The 22,349-nt window shown below is 39.9% G+C and overlaps 1 protein-coding gene across 1 annotated transcript; it reads left to right on the forward strand.

Annotated features, from left to right (window-relative positions):
• Positions 1–1,917: 1,917 nt before the first annotated feature.
• On the forward strand, positions 1,918–22,176 carry dcp2 (decapping mRNA 2). The gene is made up of 11 exons (XM_078271381.1): positions 1,918–2,180; positions 6,915–7,066; positions 8,562–8,689; positions 10,677–10,775; positions 10,883–11,035; positions 11,738–11,850; positions 13,640–13,744; positions 17,139–17,247; positions 18,005–18,094; positions 18,362–18,413; positions 19,565–22,176. Exons 1-11 carry the CDS (start codon positions 2,113–2,115, stop codon positions 19,693–19,695), a joined length of 1,200 nt encoding a protein of 399 aa, XP_078127507.1. The 5' UTR covers positions 1,918–2,112; the 3' UTR covers positions 19,696–22,176.
• The last annotated feature ends 173 nt before the right edge of the window (positions 22,177–22,349 follow it).

The raw sequence follows: 22,349 nt of genomic DNA on the forward strand, positions 1-22,349 counted from the left end.
ATTTTTATAACAACCACTCTGAATCAATCTGCAAGGACCCACTGTGAGACCACTTTTATATTTTCAGGTGCGTATATGTTTAAAATTACATTCATTCTAATAATGAATGACTTGTAATAACTTTGGTGAGCCTCTGACTTTTCCATCAGGTCAAGGTTTTGATTTGTCTAGCCCTTCGGTTTAAGACCAAATATCTACAAAACTAGTGGCTTTCCCATCAGCCTCAGCTGTACTTTGTGTTTAGTGCAAATGTGAGCATGCTCACATTCTTAAATAATATGAACATTCAGCGCAAAGCACCACTATGCCAAAGCTATGCCACAACCTTACAGACATCCCATCAGTCCTTCTAAGGGCCCTGTAGACAGGCAGCCGTCAGTCAAAGCTAGTTTTTACGCTGTGTGTCCAGCGCTGTCGCCATTAGTCGACCATCGTCGGCTTTTCTTCAGCTGATTCAACATGTTGAAAACGCTTCAGAGCTGATTGGCTGTTCAGTTTTAGCAAATAAGTAGCCTGACGTCGTCATACTCAGATTCAAAACATCTTTTCGATCGACAAATGCCTTGATCGTGGTTCTCTGTTCCTCTTTTAAAATGAATGTGCTTCTAGTTACACATTAATGTGATCTTCTATAACAGACGCAATGGCGGAATCTACACATCTCAATTCTCCAGCGGCAGCCATCTTTGTTGTAAACAAATTCAACTCAAGCGCTCTTAGGTGACGTGGTTGATTACGTTACTGTTGATCATCTGTCCATCATCGCCCTGACAATTTGATTGGCCCAAACAGCTCTGGTTCGAGCATAGTTGCTCCACAACGGATCAAGTCCAGATCGAACTTCCCGACCTCAAATGTTGTGGGCGGGGCTAAGTTCGGCTGGCATCCAGGCTAGCAAATCAGTGCATGAGAAGAAAAACAGAACTGAGGAAAGCAAATGTAAAACGGGATTCAAAACTACTTTTATAGGGAAATTTATGAATGTATTACTCCTGCTGTGTCTTGTTTGCTGTGTGATTAGTCTATATCGATGACGTTTCATTTATATGGCCGGAGGTTCTGTTGGATGTCCCTCATTTACAGCCGGATGTCCGTCACCTTCCGCTTTCTTGGTGTTGGCTTTCTATTCAATTCGTGAAACATCCTCCGCGCTAGGGCCGACAATCAAATGATATCGATCTTCATTTTTAGTGAAAATCCCATCACACATTCGGTAGCCATTTTAATTCCAGAGCTCGCCTCCCTACGTGCACGTGTTCCACCAAAACAAGTTCCTACCATGCGCCTGGCGCTTAGTGCCGCCCATGATGATTGTGATTGGTTTAAAGAAATGCCAATAAACCAGAGCACATTTTTCTCCCATCCCGAAATGCTGTGTAGACTAGCCAGACCCTCCTCCACAGCGCTGTGGAGGAACACTAGCAAGGCATTTGTCTTTCCCATCTCTAGGCTACCGCCCATCCCATTTGACTTCAACTGCATAAACAACAGACTCCATTTTAAGGAATAATAGAGAAAATTTAGAAATCTTTTGGTTTGTTTGATGGTTTTTTTGTGTGTTTCTGCTAACCAAACTAAGTTTAAAGTTAGAATTCTGAGTTTTTTTTTAAAGTCTAAACAAAAACGCCAGAATTCTGAGATTAAACCCCCTTTCATGTCTTCATCTGTCCTATGGAAATAAAGGCCTAAAATGCCCGAAAAAATTATCTTTAAAAAAAAAAAAAAAAGATTTCTGACTTTCAAACTCAAAATTCTGACTTTTAAATCAGAACCATAGACTGAAATACATTTGTCATCATAGGGCCCTAATCCTCTTCCGTAGTCCACTAATCTTTTTGCTCCACAAAAAAAGGAACTGCGCCACACTCCAGTCCAGCAGGTGGCGGTAATGCAACAATAAGCTGGTTTGCGAACCGCCATTAAAACTCAAAGACGACGAAGAACAACAGACGCCGCTCAGTTCCTTGTGGAGGAACAAGAGGAGTTATTTTGTTACTAGCCACTTTTCTTTAGCTAATGTTAAGCTGGGGAACCACTGAGGTCAAAATGCGTGTAACGTTAGCTTGCTGCTCTTATGGCTTTTGCACCTGCGTGCTCTGAGATAGAGTTGGGATGTTTTCAACCAATATGGAAACCAAAAGAGTGGAGATCCCATCCGGCGTACTGGACGACCTATGCAGGTAACGTTAACTGGACGTTTTGCCGACTTTTGCCATCGTCGTTTATTTGTCCATGAGGCATTGAAGTGCATTCTTAAAAACGGACTTAACTGTAATTTCTGGTAAGCAGAAAAAACTATCGCTGTGTGCACTGTACACTACTACTGTGTAGTTATAAGCTCACATGCTGTTGAGCCGTGTTTGTTGCATGGTGCTTTCATGCTAAACGCATTTAGCTGGATGAAATGCTGAACGTTAATGTTACCCACAGACTGTACACAGCAAACTGTAAAGGGCATGCAGTGGCCAAAAGTGCTTTTTAAACCATTTCAAGTTTCTAATTACAGAAATGTCCGACGACACATAGTTTAGGGTCAGGACCATAAAGTACCATCAAATGTACAGTTATAAACAAACAAACATGAAAGAGGCAGCTACACATTTTCTTTTACCAAGAACTTAATAGACATAGTAACCGTTTTGACTGCTTTTGTGTTCGCACAAAACCAAATAACACATGCACCCCAAGTGTAGGGCTGGGCAATATATTGATATTATATCGACATTGATATATGACTAGATGTCGTCTTACTTTTTGGATATCGTGATATGACACACAAGTGTTGTCTTTTCCTGGTTTTAAAGGCTGCATTACAGTAATTAAAGTGATGTCATTGTCTGAACTTACCAGACTGTTCTACACTGTAAACCTTTGTTGTGAATTTACAGCTATAATCTCACAGTATTTTACTGTGTTATAGTTATACAGGATCATACTGTAAATGGCAATGCATTCTGGGAGGAAATAATAATAATATTACAGCACTATCTGCGAATGTTACAGATTACATTTACTGTTAATACCAGTGCATCTTGGGAAAATAAAGGAAAAGGAGGGAATTATACTGCAGCCAGTATATTACTGTACATTAAAATAATACAGTAAGAAACTGTCTATTTACAGTAAAATACCTTAAAATTTAAAAAACTGTATGCTTACTGTAAATATACAGTAGTTTACTGGCGAAGCTGCTGCCAGTATATAACTGTATATTTACGGGGAAAAGTTTTCCAGTGTAGTTGTTATACTATTTTGCCTTTTACCCGCTTAGTCATTATATCCACATTATGCATAATTATTTATCTAAAATCTCATTGTGTTAATATTTTGTTAAAGCACCAATTGTCAACCCTACAACATTGCCGTAATATCGACATTGTGGTATTTGGTAGGGCAATTATTGAACTTAAAAAACAGTAGGAAAAAGTTAAATAAATCAACAGTAAAAAACTGTGAAATTTGCCTTAATACTTTTCCTATTGAAACTTTATTTTTTCATTTAGAACACGAGAAAATAAGAGTTTACTTGCGAAACGTAATAAGCTAAATGTTTTTTCTCGCTTATTCAGTTTTTGTGATCATTGGGAGCCGAAATCATAATCACGATTACATTTTGATTAATTGCACAGCCCTAGTATTTGGTCAAGAATATTGTGATATTGTATTTCCTCCATATTGCCCAGCCCTACCCCAGTGTCCATTTGGTTAGGTACACGGTAGTACCTGTGCAATAATACTTGCCAATCCAACTGGCTTGCCATAGTTTATGTTTGTGATGCCTCTATGTTCAGTTTTTGTTGACACTGTCGTGGTGTTAATTCATTTCTATTCTTGTTTCAGCATTGAAGTCATAGTGATGGTTTCAAGTTCTTTATGTGTTGTCATATGCAAAACAGTTACAGAGAGAGTCGTTGGCGATGGAAATCTTAGATCTCAGGCTCCCACCAACAATTCTGGATACATTTAAAAAAAAAATAAGAATATCACACAAAGTAGAAAATGAGAATCTAAGGCATAAAAATAGTTCAGAGGTTAAATAAAGGGATGGGATATAACATTTATAAAATATAAAATGATATATAGGAGTGTGAATCTTCACTTGTCTCACAATTTGAAGAGAGATTATTAGGGCTGAACGATTTTTTTTTTGGGGGGGGGGGAGATCTAATTGCGATTTTTCTGCCAGGTATTGCGATTACGATTCGAATGTGATTATTATTTTTTTTAGCTACATATTGCACCTTCTACGATCATGTTAAATAAAAGTAATACAAAATAAATGAAAAAGCCAATGAAAATAGGACATTTCTTTATACAATCTGTGCTATGTAACATTATTCCAGCATTTAACTCTAACAGTAAATATAATATTTAAAATGTTAAATAGGGCTGCACGATATGAGGAAAATGTCTTATTGCGATTACTTTGACTGATATTGCGATTGCGATATGACTCACGATATTGGAGGGGATGATCAGTTTTGTATCATTCTCTTTCAATGAAAATGAGAATGATACAAAACTGATCATCCCCATCCAGTATCGTGAGTCATATCGCAATCGCAATATCAGTCAAAGTAATCGCAATAAGACATTTTCCTCATATCGTGCAGCCCTATTTAACATTTTAAATATTATATTTATTATTATTTATTTATTTATATAGTTTTGTATCATTTTCATTGAAAAATATTAAAATGAAATTGATTATAGTGTGATTTGTGCGAGGACTTAGTCTGTTGGATACGGTTTGTAGGCTGGGATGTCTCGGCAGCACCACAATACTTCATTCAGAATGGTTTGACACATATTTTGCATTTAACAAATATTGTGCCCCACCCGCGATTTGGATATTGCACTAGTCCATATTGCGATTTCGATACATTTGCAATTACTTGTGCAGCCCTAATGTTAAACCAAATGTTAACACCAAACATTCAACTAAATATTGCACATTTGATTAATCGCACTCTTCACGATTAATCGTTTAACCCGAACGATTATCATGTCTTCGATTCGATATCTCGATGCGTCAAATACATTTTTTTATTAAAGCCATGTAGGATATTTAATTCGTAGCTTTTCAAGCTTCAAAAACCAAACATTCTGCAGTGCTCTAATACTAAATAAACTGGATACATAAAACTACAGCACTGAGCACATGGCACTTCCTGAATGTGCAAAACATACCAGAATATGTCAACAGAAAGGTTGTTAGGCCTACATTAAATTGTAAAGAGAAATAATCGATTATGGCCCGGCCGATTATTGATGCAGCATCGTCCACGTCCACGATTCGATGCATCGATTATTTGATTAATTTCAACACCTGTATACCATAGTAACTGACTCTGAGGTTAAGTTCCCTCTCTTTCTGAAACAGAAAACCCAGAGTTTCCCTCATCTCAGGGTTAACAAACTCAGAGTTTTCACTAAACCTGCTCTCTGTAACGGACCCCAGATCTCTGCAGGGTAAATCCAGACAGCTAGCTAGACTATCTGTCCAATCAGAGTTTTCTGTTGCACGACTAAAACAACCTTTGAACGTACACATGTTCCAGCAAAACAAGTTCCTTCCCGAGACTATTTAGCAGAGGCACCGTGGCTCTGTCCGGCGCGTAGCCCCGCCCAAGACGATTGTGATTTGGTTTAAAGAAATGCCAATAAACCAGAGCACGTTTTTCTCCCATGCCGGACTGGCCAGACCCTCTGCAGCGCTGTGGAGGAAGGTCTGCAAATGCGAGACTAGTTTGAACTAGGCCTGCACGAATAATCGTTATAAAATCGCGATCTCGATTCACCCCTGTTCGCGATTTAATTTTTAAATGATTTTGATTTCTTTTTTGGGCATTTTCAGCCTTTATTTTGATAGGAGAGCTGAAGAGATGAAAGACTAGCAGTTAAAGAGTGTGCTAAGAAATCATTCTGTTTTTGATTGTGTACTTAAATTGGCAATTGACAAACTCCATTTCTCTAGAGACTGTAGCTGTAGCTGCAGCATGTTGATTGACATGTTTTAATGATGTAAAGACATGTTGAAGGAGTCCAGATAGAGCCTGTATCAGGGCCATATTTAGTTCTATGTGTTATATGTCACTATTTTTGGTAGCCTGCTGTACTTAAATGGCCAGTATGTACTATATTTTCTTTACTCATTGAAGCCTCTATGTTTACAGGCTCGTGGTGATGATCAATGTGCTATAGGTGCCAAAAATAAATCTATGTTTGGTACTGCCAGTTTGTTTTGTTTTGTCATGGTTCATGTGTGAAATAAACATTACACTTCCATGAGAAAGAAATCGTGGCAGAGAATCGTGATATCAATTCTAAGCAAAAAAAATTGTGATTCATATTTTCCCCCGAGTCGTGCAGGCCTAGTTTGAACCCCTCCCTGGCAGGAGGCTGCGGTCCATCAGGACCAAAACCTCACAACACAAAAACAGTTTCTTCCCCTCAGCAGTAAGCCTCACCAACAAGGCCCCGGACCCCCACTGACGTTGAATCCAGTCCTACATCCTGTCCTCTGCTGATTCCATATATCCTGAGCTTTTGCACACCCCTCTACATTTGTGCACATCCTGCACTAATCCATACAGCCTCTTTTTTTCTTCTTTTTCTTTTTTTTTCTTAATGTTATATGTAATGTATGTTTGTTTATTGCATATTATTGTTTAAATATGTTTTGAATGTATGCACCATCAACCAAGGCAAATTCCTAGTAAGGGCTACATCTTTTTCAGATTATTTGTTCTTAGCATGAGTAATTCATTAACTCCACAACCGCGTCGGTACACGAGCACAACACAAAGTGTAGTTTGCCAACCTTGCCCACTCGCATCCCGTTCTTCTTCATGGCGTAGCTGCGCTAAGCCGCTAACCCCTTCTCCCATCCCATCTCTCCTGTGTCTCTCCAGCCGGTTCATCCTGCACATCCCCAGCGAGGAGCGGGACAACGCTATCCGGGTGTGCTTCCAGATTGAGCTGGCCCACTGGTTCTACCTGGACTTCTGCATGCAGAACACTCCGGGGGCTCCTCACTGTGGGATAAGAGACTTCGCCAAAGCAGATATCCTTACATTACATTACATTCACGTCCTCACATACATGTGAATGATGATGGTGTTAAAAGCTTAAGTGCGTACCTTTTTGATCATAATGAACATCCGTTACATTCAAGCCATTGCCAAATGAGTTGCTACAAAGCTAATTAAGACTAAGACTCCATCCACACAACTCTCTGGATTTCTCAGTGTAGTGGCAAAATGAAATCTTGTAATAAATCCACTTCTGTTAGCGGTAGGCACAATTTCGTTCTTTATTTCCAATCCTTTAGTTAAGTTTGCGGACAGGTACTTACAGAATAGACATCAGCGCGTTGCGTTTTGTGAATTCATTAGCGAACTTTCCTGTACAGCCAAAGTCCTCTGTTTTCATCCAAACATTTCCCCGAGCTTCTCTCAGACAGAAATCCACATTGAAAACGTCCAACATGCTGTTCCAACTTTCCGACCTTCGTTACAAACTTTACATTACTTTTTACGGTCAAAAAACCATTTTGCCCCGCAGCTACCGCTGACCCCAAAAAACACTCCTCCTCTAGCAAAACAAAAGGCACCTGCGCAATAGCTCGACCATAGAACTAGAGTAAATTAGATCTGTAACAACGATCATAGTTGAATACAATGTACGTCAACATCAAATAACTATAATAATATAGAAACTTAAACATTAGTAAATACAAAAAACTCAAAATGACCATTGGTTAGCTTTGGCTCTTACACTCGGTATGACTATGTTCAGAAGATTGTGGCGTCCGGCGACTTTCCCGCGCAGAAGCTCAAATGACGATAATGACCTCTTCTGAAGAGTCCATGTTTTTTTATGTTTCCATCATGTGTCCTCCTTGGCTACTAGCAACTGCGTGGAGGAGGGAGGGGTGGGGGTGCGTGTGCGATCACGGAAGGCTTGTATCATGTGGACGCGCTAACAGTGTTGTTGTCATTACTTAGAATTCCTCATGGGGGAGACAGAAACTACACACTATAGCTTTTAATTGCCTTGTCATTTTTTAAATGAATTTATTCGGATTAATCAACATTATTCGTCTTTTTTATTTTTATTTTTTAAAGATGCATGTCTATACATGTTTCTAGGGATCGACCAATACTGGTTTATCAAGGCTGATACCCATTATTAGTAGTTAAATCTAACCAATAACAGATATTTGGAACCGACAGGCTTTTACAGTGAAAATGAACATCTTTCAATTAAAATTAAGATTTTGGTATGTTGCAAACTCCAGCACAAAACTGTGTTTAAATGCTTTAAGCCAGGGGTCTTCAATGTTTTTTAAGCCAAGGACCCCTTAACTGAAAGAGAGACGGATCTTTCATATCCACTGTACTGCACTGCACATATTACAAATTAGCACTTTTTTGAACCTCTTAAATGCATATCTTTTTTTCTTGGCACCTCTTTGGGCTCATCCTCGGAGCAAAAAGCCAAATGTGCTGCTCACATTGGACGTCTTTTAGACGTTTTTTCCCTTGACAGCTGCAAACTTTTCCATCACTGTCCGTTTCTGTTGCCTCACGGAGAGGATGTTCAGAAAATCCTGGAACAGTGGAAGGAGTACAAGATGGGTGTGCCTACTTATGGAGCGATCATTCTCGATGAAGCACTAGAAAACGTGAGTTGCTGTTTTTTTGTAACTCATACACTGAAGCAAAACCTGACAGTGTTTATAATCTGGATGTTAATGATTAACCGTCTAACCATTAACCCACAATAACAATTGTGACCAAATTAATTTGAACCAAAATGTAACTGAACTAAAAGAAAAAGTTGTTTTTTTTATATATATATATATATATATATATATATGTATGTGTTATTTTTCAACGTTTTGGACGTCTTTTTCAACACTTTTGTGCCACCTATGTTTTTGTCACTTTTTCCCCAATGTTTTTTTCTGCACATGTTGACGTTTTTTGTGTTGTTTTTTGTGTTGTTTTTTCCCCACGTTTTTGAAGCTTTTCCCGACATTTTTGTCACTTTTTTCAACATTTTTATATAAAAAAAAATTTGAAATGCTATGAAATTGAATAAAACTTGTGAAGAGCGTTGTAGGGAGCCATCCACGTTATTTCTTTTGAAAATTTAGGTTCAAAGAAACCCAAATTTCTGATATAGAATTTTTTTGAAATGGGTCAAATTTAGGGCTTGAACGATTTTTGAAAATAATCTAATTGCGATTTTTTTTTTCTAAAATATTGCGATTCAATATGCAATTTTTTTATTTTTTATTTTTAAGCTCTTTGTCTTCTGTATTATTCAACAAAGACAAGCAATAAATCATTGTATAGTATGAACAAGACAAGATTAGATAGATTAAACTAACTGTTCTTTCCTGGAGGCCAGGCCTGGATGTGATGATGAAATCAGGTGATGCATGAATTTATATGAATGATATCTTTTATTGAACTACTTCAGTCCCAGTAGTATACTGAGTACTGACCGCCTGGTGGAAACATTCATATGAAAGTCTAATAATCACACAAACTAAAGGGAAGATTACAGAAATATAAAAACAAATATGTGGCTTTACCACACTTAGTAGTATTTAGATTATTATTCACTGTAATACATGTATGTAAACATGTGGATTGCACTTTTTAAACAGTCTTTGAACTTTACTAGACAGTTAAATAAGTAAAAATATAGTATATACAGTATATACAACGATGTATTTTTTTTTACAGCGCACACAGAGGAGCTGCCTCCAGACCCCCCCCCTCCCTTCATGAAGTTGCGTGCCGTGTGCATGACAGCGTCAACATTGTACTCCGAGACAGAGAGGCTATCGTTACGTTAGCAGTAGCATGCTGCTGCTGGTCTTGTTGTGGGATTAACTGTACTAATAAAACCGTTGAAACAACGCAGCCACGCTGCTGTGAAAGCTCCCCGAACGTCATTTATCAGAGTCTGGTTGTTACCCCTCTCCTCCACTCCATATCTTTATAACGGAGCTAGCTAACTGGAGCTAACCGCTAATCAGAGCTAATGGTTGCTAACCGAGCCTTCAGTTCTGCGTGCCTGTATCCATTAACTGCATGTATGGACTCGAGCCCGAATAAAACCCTTCATTTTATTAAAATGGCTGTAAAAGTTTTAAACTACAACTCAGAGTTGTTTGAATGACAGAAATCTGCTCAAGGTACGGCGTAGCTTTAGCGTGCTAAGTTGATGCTTTCTCTGCGGGTGCAGACTGATTTGCTCGTGCGAGTCACGTGACCAAATCGCAGCCTTTGCGATTAGGAAATCGCGTCTTAACATATCGCGATATTATCGCAAATGCAATTAATCGTTCAGCCCTAGTCACATTTGACCTGAGGACAACAGGAAGGTTAAGTAATCAATACTTTTTAGGCACCGACCGAACTGCCTCTAAAGTATCGAGTATATGACTATGTCTACGTTTCCAACCCAGCCACCCCGCTGGAACTGTGGTTTAAAAAATCCCCAGTGGCTTAGGCCTGATGAGGGGCAACTCATCAGGCCCGGTGGTCCTCCAGGCTTGCAATACACTGGGGGGAAACCTACACTCTTCCCCAGCGTAGTGCGTTGAGGTAAGCACCACACACGATGCAGCTAACGGGTGAATGTTTTCTCTTCAGGCGCTGCTCGTTCAGGGCTACCTTGCAAAGTCAGGCTGGGGCTTTCCGAAGGGGAAAGTTAACGAGGATGAAGCACCTCATGACTGTGCAGTTCGTGAAGTGAGTCTCCTGTTCTTTGCTGTTCAACTGCAAAGTGTAAGCATTCCAAGCCATGTATAATTCATGCTTGGCGTTCGTAGTTCAAAAATGAATGGGTGTTTTTCCAGGTGTTGGAGGAGACGGGCTTCGACATCAAGAATCGCATCTGCAAAGACATGTACATAGAGCAGAAAATCACTGACCAGGTGGTGCGGCTCTACATCATACCAGGAGTGTCAAAGGATACCAAGTTCAACCCCAAAACAAGGAAAGAGATCAGGGTAGGAATTCCTTTTTTTCCACATGTAATCATCACACTGACTGCGTTTACATGCACATCATTTCGAGACAACGTTCCGACTAAGCAGTTTAATAAATATTCCCGGTTAAATGTAACTTTGGACCGTGCAAACTCAGTGTCCCTCTTTTTAATTCCTTCAGCCAGCTTCTTGAAAAGGTCGGTAAGGATGTGTGCTCATATCCTAAAACCTGTTGATATCCATGTCTTTAATAATGTTTAAAAGTAGCTGTGTTTCTTTTCTTTTAAGCATGCATCTCTACCGCAAACCAGACTAACTTGAACTGTTGGCTGGTTGGTTTGTGTACAACAACCATAGCAACGCACAGAGCTGACTGTAAGCCGTAAACAGGCCGTAAACTGGCCCTTAACTGTTGCAAACTGCAGTAAAAACCTTGAGACGCATATTCCGAATGCACTTTATACATGTCCAAAGAATGCCTCTAAAACCTGAATAATACCAGATTATCACACATCTTAATCGGAAAATGCTAAATTCAGAAAAAAGCCTTATTCGAGATATCCAAACGGAATATGCTGTTTACATGACCTGTATCAAATTCGGAATATTGTTATATTCAGAATAATAGTGGAATATTTAAACATGCATGTAAACATACTCATTGATTTCCAGCTTTTTGTAGTTCATAGAAAGGTTTAAAGTCTTCTTCTTCTCTTCTTGTAGAACATTGAATGGTTTCCTATTGAGAAGCTGCCATGTCACAGGAACGACATGACCCCAAAGTCTAAACTTGGACTTGCCCCCAACAGGTTTTTCATGGCCATTCCATTCATAAGGTGCGTGTAGTAGAAGGTTGTAATTCATCATTGAGTTATCCATTCATATTTTTTTCAATAAGGAAATAGACACCTTATCATCAACTTTCAATTTTATTTTTGTCTCTGGAGGGCAATTGGTTTTACAGCAACGCATAAAAAACATGAAAAAACAGACATACAGTACAGAGGGAGATGTGGGGGGTGTCCTGAATACCAGTAGGCTGGAAGTCCAACAACAGTCACTAGTATCCAACTTAAACATTTTCCAGTTTACAAACCACAGCAGCAAAAACGTCTATAGAAAAGAAAAGCCGAGGAAACTAGTGGCAAAACTATAAAATATATACTAGGGCTGTTAATCGATTTCAATGTTTAATCGTGAATTATCCTATGATTGTCCGTAGTTAAGTCACGATTAATCACACATTTTTTTTCTGTTCCAAATGTTCTTCAAAAGGGATACTTTTTACTGCTCAAGTGGTATTTGAGACTGGAGGTACTCTGTTCACATCGACAGTACACGCAAATAACTTTAGTTTTGTGGATGGGCAGCTCACCTGGTTGACCGTGCGCCCCATGTACTAAGGCTCAGTCCTTACCGCAGTGGCCCCGGTTCAATTCCGACTTACAGCCCTTTGCTGCATGTCATCCCCCTCTCTCTCCCCCCTTTTCTGTCTTCAGCTGTCCTATCTTTAAAAAAGGCCCAAAAGTCCCTTTTCTCTATGCATTTCTGGTCAAGGACCTTTGTTTCTTCCAGCAATCCACAGTGTTTCTGCTGCACCGCAAACTACCGAGCGGCCCAAAGCCCAAATCATAGAAGGTGCATGGATGAATCGTGCGTCAAAAACTTAAGTTTCATTAAAAGGAATTTGCACTAACTCATTATTGTCGCGTTAAATTAAATACACACAACAAAGTGCATATTGACCGGACATGTTGAGTACATGATCAACATCTCTGTCACCCTAAACCCAATCGTCATCATCAGCGGCATAGACATCATCCTTTAACAGAAACATAGTCTATATCCTTGACGTTCCACTTCTGGGATTGCTCCGGTGCCGCAGGAAATTCTGCCGGATGCATGTATTTTCACCGATGTCCGCTTCCTTCCGCTGTCTTTGTGTTGCCGTTCTAAACTCTGGTGGATTTCATGAGGACTATGGTTAACTGCTCCTCAGATCTCTGCAGGGTAAATCCAGACAGCTAGCTAGACTATCTGTCCAATCTGAGTTTTCTGTTGCACGACTATTTTACAGCGGCTCCGTGAGGATCTTGGCGCCGCCCATGACGATTGTGATTGGTTTAAAGAAATGCCAATAAACCAGAGCACGTTTTTTCTCCTATCCAGGAATGTTGTGTAGACTAGTCAGACCCTCCTCCGCTCCGCAGCGTGTGGATGGTCTGGCAAAGCGAGACTAACATAATCATAACACAGGTCCAGAATTTAGTGTTGTCTGGTTAGGCGTAGTTACAGCTCCTCTGCTTTCTTTTCAATGAGCAATGGTAAAAATCCCCAAGGGCTAGGATGCCAAGCAAGGTGCCAACCTGCTCATCAGGAGTGGTTTGGGGTTCAGTGCCTTGCTCTGAGCCGGGGATTGAACTACGAACCTTCCGATTAGTTCAACAATGCACCTACCAATGCCTCCAAAGGTCCCTATAAAATGGGTTAAATCTAAAAGATCATTATGTGGCTGCCTCAATGTTGTTGACTTTTTAAGTTTGTGTATGTTATGAAAAATGTGATTTAGTTTCATTATAGTAATTGAGTGGTACTGATGGCACACTTCCTGCTCCACCTGTACAGACCGCTGCGAGAATGGATCAGCAGGCTGAAAGGCGAGTCGACAGACAGCGACGAGGACTTTGCAAACAACGGCAACACTTCAGGCAAACCTTCAGACAACGCTCGGTAAAGACACTTCATCAGTCGTCAGGAACACTCAACCACCACTTCTCAAGTGATGGCAGGAGCTTCTGTTTTTTTGTAATAAAGGCCAATTCTTGATAGAAAATGATCTCTAATCCTTAGGGCTGGGACGATATGCTTTGGTCCCAATTCAGTTCTTTCATGATACATGGGCGCCGATTATACATTTTCATGTATTGGGATTCTAGAAGTTTAGCGATTTGACAACATTGAGTATTGCTGACATGATGTAGTTGCCTTCCGCAGTACCGTAGAAACAGAAAATATTTAGGCCAATTATTGGTAAAAAAAAAAAGAAGAAAAAGAATCGATTTTAAAAATCGTCGCAAAAAAAATAAAATCACGATACATTCGCAGCTCTACTGAGCTTTAGGGGTGGGAACCACCAGAGGCCCCACAATACAACATGATTGGGATGTTAAACATATTGCAGTATTCTGCAATATACAGGTGCTGGTCATATAATTAGAATATCATGAAAAAGTTGATTTATTTCAGTAATTCCATTCAAAAAGTGAAACTTGTATAATGTATACATTCATTCCACACAGACTGATATATTTCAAGTGTTTATTTCTTTTACTTTTGATGATTAGAACTGACAACTAATGAAAACCCCAAATTCAGTATCTCAGAAAATTAGAATATTACTTAAGACCGATACAAAAAAAGGATTTTTAGAAATGTTGGCCAACTGAAAAGTATGAGCATGTACAGCACTCAATACTTAGTTGGGGCTCCTTTTGCCTGAATTACTGCAGCAATGTGGCGTGGCATGGAGTGGATCAGTCTGTGGCACTGCTCAGGTGTTATGAGAGCCCAGGTTGCTCTGATAGTGGCCTTCAGCTCTTCTGCATTGTTGGGTCTGCTGTGTCGCATCTTCCTCTTCACAATACCCCATAGATTTTCTATAGGGTTAAGGTCAGGCGAGTTTGCTGGCCAATTAAGAACAGGGATACCATGGTCCTTAAACCAGGTACTGGTAGCTTTGGCACTGTGTGCAGGTGCCAAGTCCTGTTGGAAAATGAAATCTGCATCGCCGTAAAGTTGGTCAGCAGCAGGAAGCATAAAGTGCTCTAAAACTTCCTGGTAGACGGCTGCGTTGACCCTGGACCTCAGAAAACACAGTGGACCAACACCAGCAGATGACATGGCACCCCAAACCATCACTGACTGTGGAAACTTTACACTGGACTTCAAGCAACGTGGATTCTGTGCCTCTCCTCTCTTCCTCCAGACTCTGGGACCTTGATTTCCAAAGGAAATACAAAATGTACTTTCATCAGAGAACATAACTTTGGACCACTCAGCAGCAGTCCAGTCCTTTTTGTCTTTAGCCCAGGCGAGACGCTTCTGACGCTGTGTCTTGTTCAAGAGTGGCTTGACACAAGGAATGGGACAGCTGAAACCCATGTCTTGCTTACGTCTGTGCGTGGTGGTTCTTGAAGCACTGACTCCAGCTGCAGTCCACTCTTTGTGAATCCCCCCCACATTTTGTAATGGGTTTTGTTTCACAATCCTCTCCAGGGGGCAGTTATCCCTATTGCTTGTACACTTTTTTCTACCACAGCTTTTCCTTCCCTTTGCCTCTATATTAATGTGCTTGGACACAAAGCTCTGTGAACAGCCAGCCTCTTTAGCAATGACCTTTTGTGCCTTGCCCTCCTTGTGCAAAGTGTCAGTGGTCGTCTTCTGGACAGCTGTCCAGTCAGCAGTCTTCCCCATGATTGTGTAGCCTACAGAACTAGACTGAGAGACCATTTAAAGGCCTTTGCAGGTGTTTTGAGTTAATCAGCTGATTAGAGTGTGGCACCAGGTGTCTTCAATATTGAACCTTGTCACAATATTCTAATTTTCTGAGATACTGAATTTGGGGTTTTCATTAGTTGTTTTTCCATTACGTGGTACCTGCTCGACTCGCCTCGACTCTACTTGCCTTTTTTGGTTTTACACTACGAAAAATAGTCCCTGGTACCTGCTAACAAGTACTTTTTTAGTACCACCTCCGTCGTCGTTCCAAGCGAGCTGAGGCGATGCCAAAAGGTGACGTGAAAGTGACAGACGGGGGTGTACTGTTTTTTGCTGCCTCCAGCTTCATTTGAAACTAAATGTGTCTTCTGGCTGTGGCAACAACAACACACCTTCCTGTGTGTGTGGGTGTGGGTGTGGCGTTAGGTCATGGCAGTTTACTGCAGCGCCGCTATGACGGCGGTACTAAAAGCTGCAATGGAAAATGGACGCACGAGTCGAGCAGGTACCATGTAATGGAAAAACGCCATAAGCTGTCCTTTCAAATAAAGGCTTACAATGGCAAACAAATCATCTTAAAAAAAAACCTGAACTTGGCGTACGTGTATCAATACAGTATTGGCACGGAAAATATCCCGAAACTATGCTGTATCCATTTATTTATTTTTTTGCAGGGCTCCCCTTTCGTAGACACTAATGGTTTCAACAATTTTGGCTATGAGCATGTTCATGTGAAAGAGGTAGACTTTAGTTACAAACATTATCCCTACCATGAATCAAGTACTTAATATGAAATGAGATGGATCAACTGTGTCTGCAGCCAGAGCAGAGAGCCTGATAAGGTCTATCTGATGAGATGATTAACATTGTGTGGATTCTTTTCTGATTAAAGACAACCCAGGGTTAAGTTTTTATTTCCACTTACCACTTTGCATCATTCACACACTCTCAGGAATCAAAGGAAACGTAATTTAAATGGCGTTCTAATCTTTCATTGTGTGTTAGAAGCTCCGTTTTAAAACCAGAGTTGAAATGCAAAGCCACCTGGAACAGCAAAGTGATTCTATTGATTTATAAAAATATCTATTGCTCTTCATTACTTTGACAGATTTTGATCTGATCCTGGTTGCCATGGTGATCTATTTCGGTTAGAAGTAAATCTCTGTGATACTGGAAAATCTGAGCTAAGCCAAAAGACAGCTGGCTATTTCACTGATCTTGCCTTGTGGTACAGGCCCACGTCAATTTGTTTTTGACCCACAATGTCTTTAGTTTTACAAACTATAAATTCTTGCTTCATTTTCTGACATTTGGTGAGGCAAGGCTATTTAGCAGAGGCACCGTTGCTCCGTCCGGCGCTTAGCGCCGCCCAAGATGATTGTGATTGGTTTAAAGAAATGCCAATAAACCAGAGCACCTTCTCCCATCAAGGAATGCTGTGTTGACTAGGCAGACCCTCCTCCGCAGTGCTGTGGAGGAGGGTCTGGCAATGCCAGACTAGTATCATAATGACGCTCCAACAGAAGTTAAAGGCATTACCTTCTGGGCCACCATCAGTTGACCACCATCGTATCGATGTAGAATAGAAAATATCCACGTTTATTTTTCTTCTTCTTACATCTTTTAGGTCAAAATCCCGCCGCCTCACAGGTGCTGATGCGTTTCCAGGAGACGGCTGGGCGAAACACAAGCAGCAGAAGGCTCTGGGCCAGGCGAGCCAGCAGGAGCTCAACCAGGTCAGAAAAGACAGTTCACCACTATGTAACAGCAGCATTTCCCAGTTTGGCTACATGTTACTAACCGTTAATATTGACATGTTTGCTAGACTGTGGAAAACATTGGCTAAATTCTTCCTACTCTGTGAAGCTACCATCATCTTATCATTGGTTCGACCAATGGAAAAGCAGCACTATTCACAAACATGAAAAATAATCTGCAGCTAACACTTGTTAGCACTGGCTAACTATACTTTGTTTTGTATCCGTATTATGCTAACTTATTTATCAAATTTTGTCTTCAATTCAGAAAGTTTTAAAGTTTAATTGTCTTTCTTATGATGGTGTATTCTTGTTTGTGTTGTTTTGTTGTTTTTGTAATAACTCAATGTCATTGTAAATGAGGTTCGCCCCTCAATGATCTCTGGAGTTTAAATAAAGGTTGAATGAATGAATGGTAAGCTCATTTAGACAAGACCTTCACAATGAAGTCTGTCAATATTTTTTGCAAATTACGGTTATCGCAAAAGCCCTGCTATGAGTATAATGTTGTTTTGACAGTTTTGTTGCCAAATGATATCAAAAACAAACAGTAAACACCTGTTTCATATACCCTATGACAGTGGTTCCCAAACTTCAGCTGCAGGGCCCCCCTTTTGTAGATGAATATGTTTTGATACTGGTACAGCCACTGAAATGGGACATAGAATCTGTCAGTGGCTTGAGACAGAGTTGCTGCATCCCAGTCATCTCATAGCTTCTGTTCTTTGCGGTGTAGAATTCACATTTGAAAGGCAATGGAAAGAAATGCCCGGACTCGTCTTGTGTGAAGAAAGGAGCAAATGACAATGGAGCCAACTGCCAGCAGGTAAAAACCATATCTTGTTGTTTTTAGTATAGAGACCACATGTGATTCTGACGTTTTAGCAAAGAAGGAAGGTTTAAACCTCAACACCACTCCTCAGTCAAAAAGTGAAATTGACATTCCTGAACATTGCAGACTTTTGTTTTTCAGTGGATCTTTGACCAGTTTTAAACTGTATGTACAATTTGAAAATGATCAACTTTGGCATGCTGCCTCACTGTAGGTGATGGTTTAACTACAAGCATTGCACTCGTATTACTATTTCTACAGAAAGAAGTTAAAAGACTTCAACCCAGAAGACTGCAAGACAGTTTTGAGAGAGGTATGGTTTGTATGGTTACCATGTCTAACTTTGAGACTGCTCCATTTTTCTAAGCTAACTTGACTAACTGAAATACTTTTACTACTGTTTTTTTATTATAAAAGTTACCTACTGAACCTTTTAAAGGTTAAATTAGTTGTTTTTTTTTAAACTTGGACCCTTTCCCCCCCCATGTTTTTGTGTGTAAGTGAGTGATAGGAACAACAATCTTTGAAATTGGTCCAGTATTGAGCGTGAACGCTGTAACCGGCAGCCACAGACCGGGCTGTAACCCTATGGGGCAAATGTGCATCGTCAAGTTTGTCCACTAAAAGTGCTGATAACCCTAACTCTCTTCTGAAGGGTCCGTAGTGTTTTTTTTAATCCTCCGTGTCCTCCTTGGCTACTAGCAACTGCGTGGAGGAAGGGTGGGGGGGGGGCGTGCGTGCGTGATTACAGAAGGCTTGTGTCATGTGGATGCAACAGTGGTGTTGTCATTACTTAGAATTCCTCAACGGAGAGACAGAAACTACGCACTATAGCTTTAAGACCTTTCTGTTTAACCAGAAACAGCTCGAGGTCGCTAACGCTAAACCCACCAGACTCCATTTAAAAAAAATAAATAATTTTAGCGCGTAAAGAGCCATCATATTTTCACATGTAAATCTGTAAACTAGAGTTGTGATGATTGGAAAAGTGGAAAGACAACCCAAAACGGCTTTTCATAGTTTTATTTTGTTTCTGTCCACTTTGAATGAAGTGTATTTTACGATGCTAAAATTACTGATTATTTACATGGAGTCTGGTGGGTTTAGCGAACGCAATTTTGAATGTTTTTATGTTTAAAAAAACGATCTTACTCTTTAACAGAAAGATCGACCTCCTTAGAAATCCTTTCCATAATATTGCAGAGACTTAGAATATTAATCTGAGTCTGTCAGTGACAAAACGAGCACTTTTGTGAAGGTAAATACAAGCTGGACAATCGCCCTATTAACTTACATTGTAGCTTGTTTCGCTGACTGCCGACAGCAGCAATCTTGCTTAATACTGGACCAATGTCAAAGATTGTTGTTTCCATCAGTCACTTAGACACAAAAAAAGTTGAAGTTACCCTTTAACAACCCCCACAAATAAAACATCCCTAATAAAATGAGCTTTTCTCTTCACAGATGTGGCTCCATGCAGCTCCAACGGTCACCAGGCAGTCCACAGCAAAGACTCTGAGCCCCTGCTGTCCTCGAAGGCTTTCCTCAATTTTAAATTTGACAGAGAAGCCATCATGAAATGTTTTGACTACTGACATGGCTGATGAAGCGCTGTGCCTCTCCTGTAAGAGCATCAAACTATAGACCAATTTATGCTTCTGCGTTAAATCGACGCCAGGGGTACCTCTGTAGGTACGTGGAGATACAGACCCTACAGCGTAGCCTGACGTGCACCTCTCAAAAATGTAACTACACGTCGCGGGGACGCACGTCGCTCGGCCGGGTGCTTGGTAGCGTTGCATTTTCCCCGACTCATTTCCTGGTTCTCCTTGTCCATAAACAACATGAAATCAAGGAGAGGGTTAACTTTTCCTGCTATAGATTTCCCACCGTGGTCAGAAAGAACAGGGGAGACACTTTGTTTCTCTCACTATGACTCTATGCCTCCAGAGTCAGTACTCGCTCACTCGCTCTACACACACTCCCCATGCACACACACATGCTGGCCCTGCTATTCTCTTAAAGAAATCGACGCACACACCAATGCACAAGGATAAACTTCAGGCCACTTAGGCTACAGTGAAAGCTCTGCGTGGAGCCTCCGTAGAAGCATAAATCCTGTTTATGGCCTCAAGGACTTTTTCTCTTTACAGTCTAGGCAAGGGTGTTACTAAACATGCCCTTTTCCTTCTTGCCTTGCTTGTCATGAATACACATTTACAGTGGGGAGTTGCCTATTTCTCATTGAACACATCCAATAAGCTTTACTGGAGTAGTTTGCCTTTGCCGCCCAACAAACAGCACTGTCTTCAATCTGTCCGAGGCGGAATCCAAACTTTAGGTTTTACTTCTACATCTTTGAATATCTAAATCCATGATTCAATCTGCTGGAGACAACACATTAGTCTTTTAAAGGCAGAAGATCAAACATTTTGAGAACCAAAAATGGATTTTAAGCACATATCGTATGAGGTGACAGTGAAACCTAAATCGGCTGTGATATCTTAGGGAATTTGGCCAGTAAATCAGATTTGTCATGTTATATATTGCTTTTAAGATGTAATCATTTAGGTGTTGTTCATTTCCTCCATTCTTCCAACTGAGTCCCAAAAAAAGTTTTTGATACAGAAGAAAGGTGGATATTAATAGTGTTATTGGCTTTATTACCAATATATCTTAAGATTTTATCCAGGAATGTAGAATGTAATAGAATATTGACTTGGGTCTTGGGAGTTTGTCTTTGCAAGTTGATGTCACATTAAATTCACATTACTTTGTTGTTGGTATGGAATTCTATGGCTGCCAATATTAAGATTAAATCATTAGATCAAACTGATGTTTGGAAATCCATAATTTAGGCCAGAAAAATGGCAAATTTAAAATGAAAATTCCATTGACCGATAATTGTCAGTAAACTCCACTGTACATGACTGATACAATGGCATGATGCAAATAATTATTGAACGAAATTGGTTGACAGTGTGCAACCTAATGCAATTGCAAACTTGTATTTGGATTTAAATGATGTCCTGTTTGTCACGAATGAAAGTGAAGATTTCCATAATGGCCTGAACTTGTCTTTTACCATTATGAGATTGACCACTATGAAAATGACCATGACAATGGCCACCTTCCAGAGGGGAAATCCATTTCATCAGAAATTAGTTAATCTCAATTCAAATGCAAATAGAAGAGCCTGGTTTGCAATTTTACTTTCACCTTCTATTTGAGAATACAAAGTCAATTTCACATTCAGTTTAATTATTGTCGCGGGGTAGTGCTCAAGAGCACACTGAAACCATGGTCAAAGTAGTTCTTATTTTATTTCATTCTGGCAGTAATTGTGCATTTTACATCATATATGGAAATTGGATTTTAACATTTTAATTTTGTCAAACATTAAGAGGAGAATTACATTTTAAGTGAGTAAATCGTTTAATTTTAACATTTTTAGCCACAGGCTTCCATTCATTGTTGTTGTTTTTGGCCTTAAAGCGAGCCACATCCCATTTACGTTTGTCTGGTTTTCAGCAGTGTTGTCATTCAAAGTTGTTCTGTCCTGCAGACTGCAGGGTTTACAGGTTTAAACTCGTGTTGAGATTTCGTAGACCAGAAAATCTAAATCATATTCCTTCCGATCCACTATAGTTAGCTGCTTTAGTGTTTGGTTGGTATGAAAACTTGCAGACTCTTGAGCTATAGTGCATAATGGACGACCACTGCGTTACACCTGCGTCACGCTACTGTGAACATAAGTTATTCTCAAAAACATTACAAATGACTCTCACAGGGATCTCTAGCCACTAGAGCTGAAAACAAAAAGCAAAGGCAGTTTTCATAGAAGTTTTAGACATCTTGAAAGTTCAACCCACAGTCTAAAAAAGTTATATTTTCTCAAGGTAATATCATATACATGCATACGTGAGATGACTAAATCTGGATGTGAGATCTCCCTTTGTGATTCTCATCGGGTTTTCTTGGTTGTTGATTGTACAGATGGTGATCTCAAGTTGTACTTTGGCTTCAATGGTGTTTTGACTTAAAATGTGAATATTAATAAAAGTCTGTTTTTTTCACTCATGTGTTTGATATGCTCAAAATTTCAATTTTGCTCACAATGTTATACCATTTATTTCCTCATGGAGAAAGGCTCACATGTTGGCCCTAATAGTAATTGATTTCCTAAGTCTAGTAGGTTTGTAAATGTGTTTTCTATATTGAATATAAAATGTAGGCAATTACTGACATT

Source organism: Sander vitreus, chromosome 16, assembly GCF_031162955.1.
Source record: "Sander vitreus isolate 19-12246 chromosome 16, sanVit1, whole genome shotgun sequence".
Lineage (NCBI taxonomy): Eukaryota > Metazoa > Chordata > Actinopteri > Perciformes > Percidae > Sander > Sander vitreus.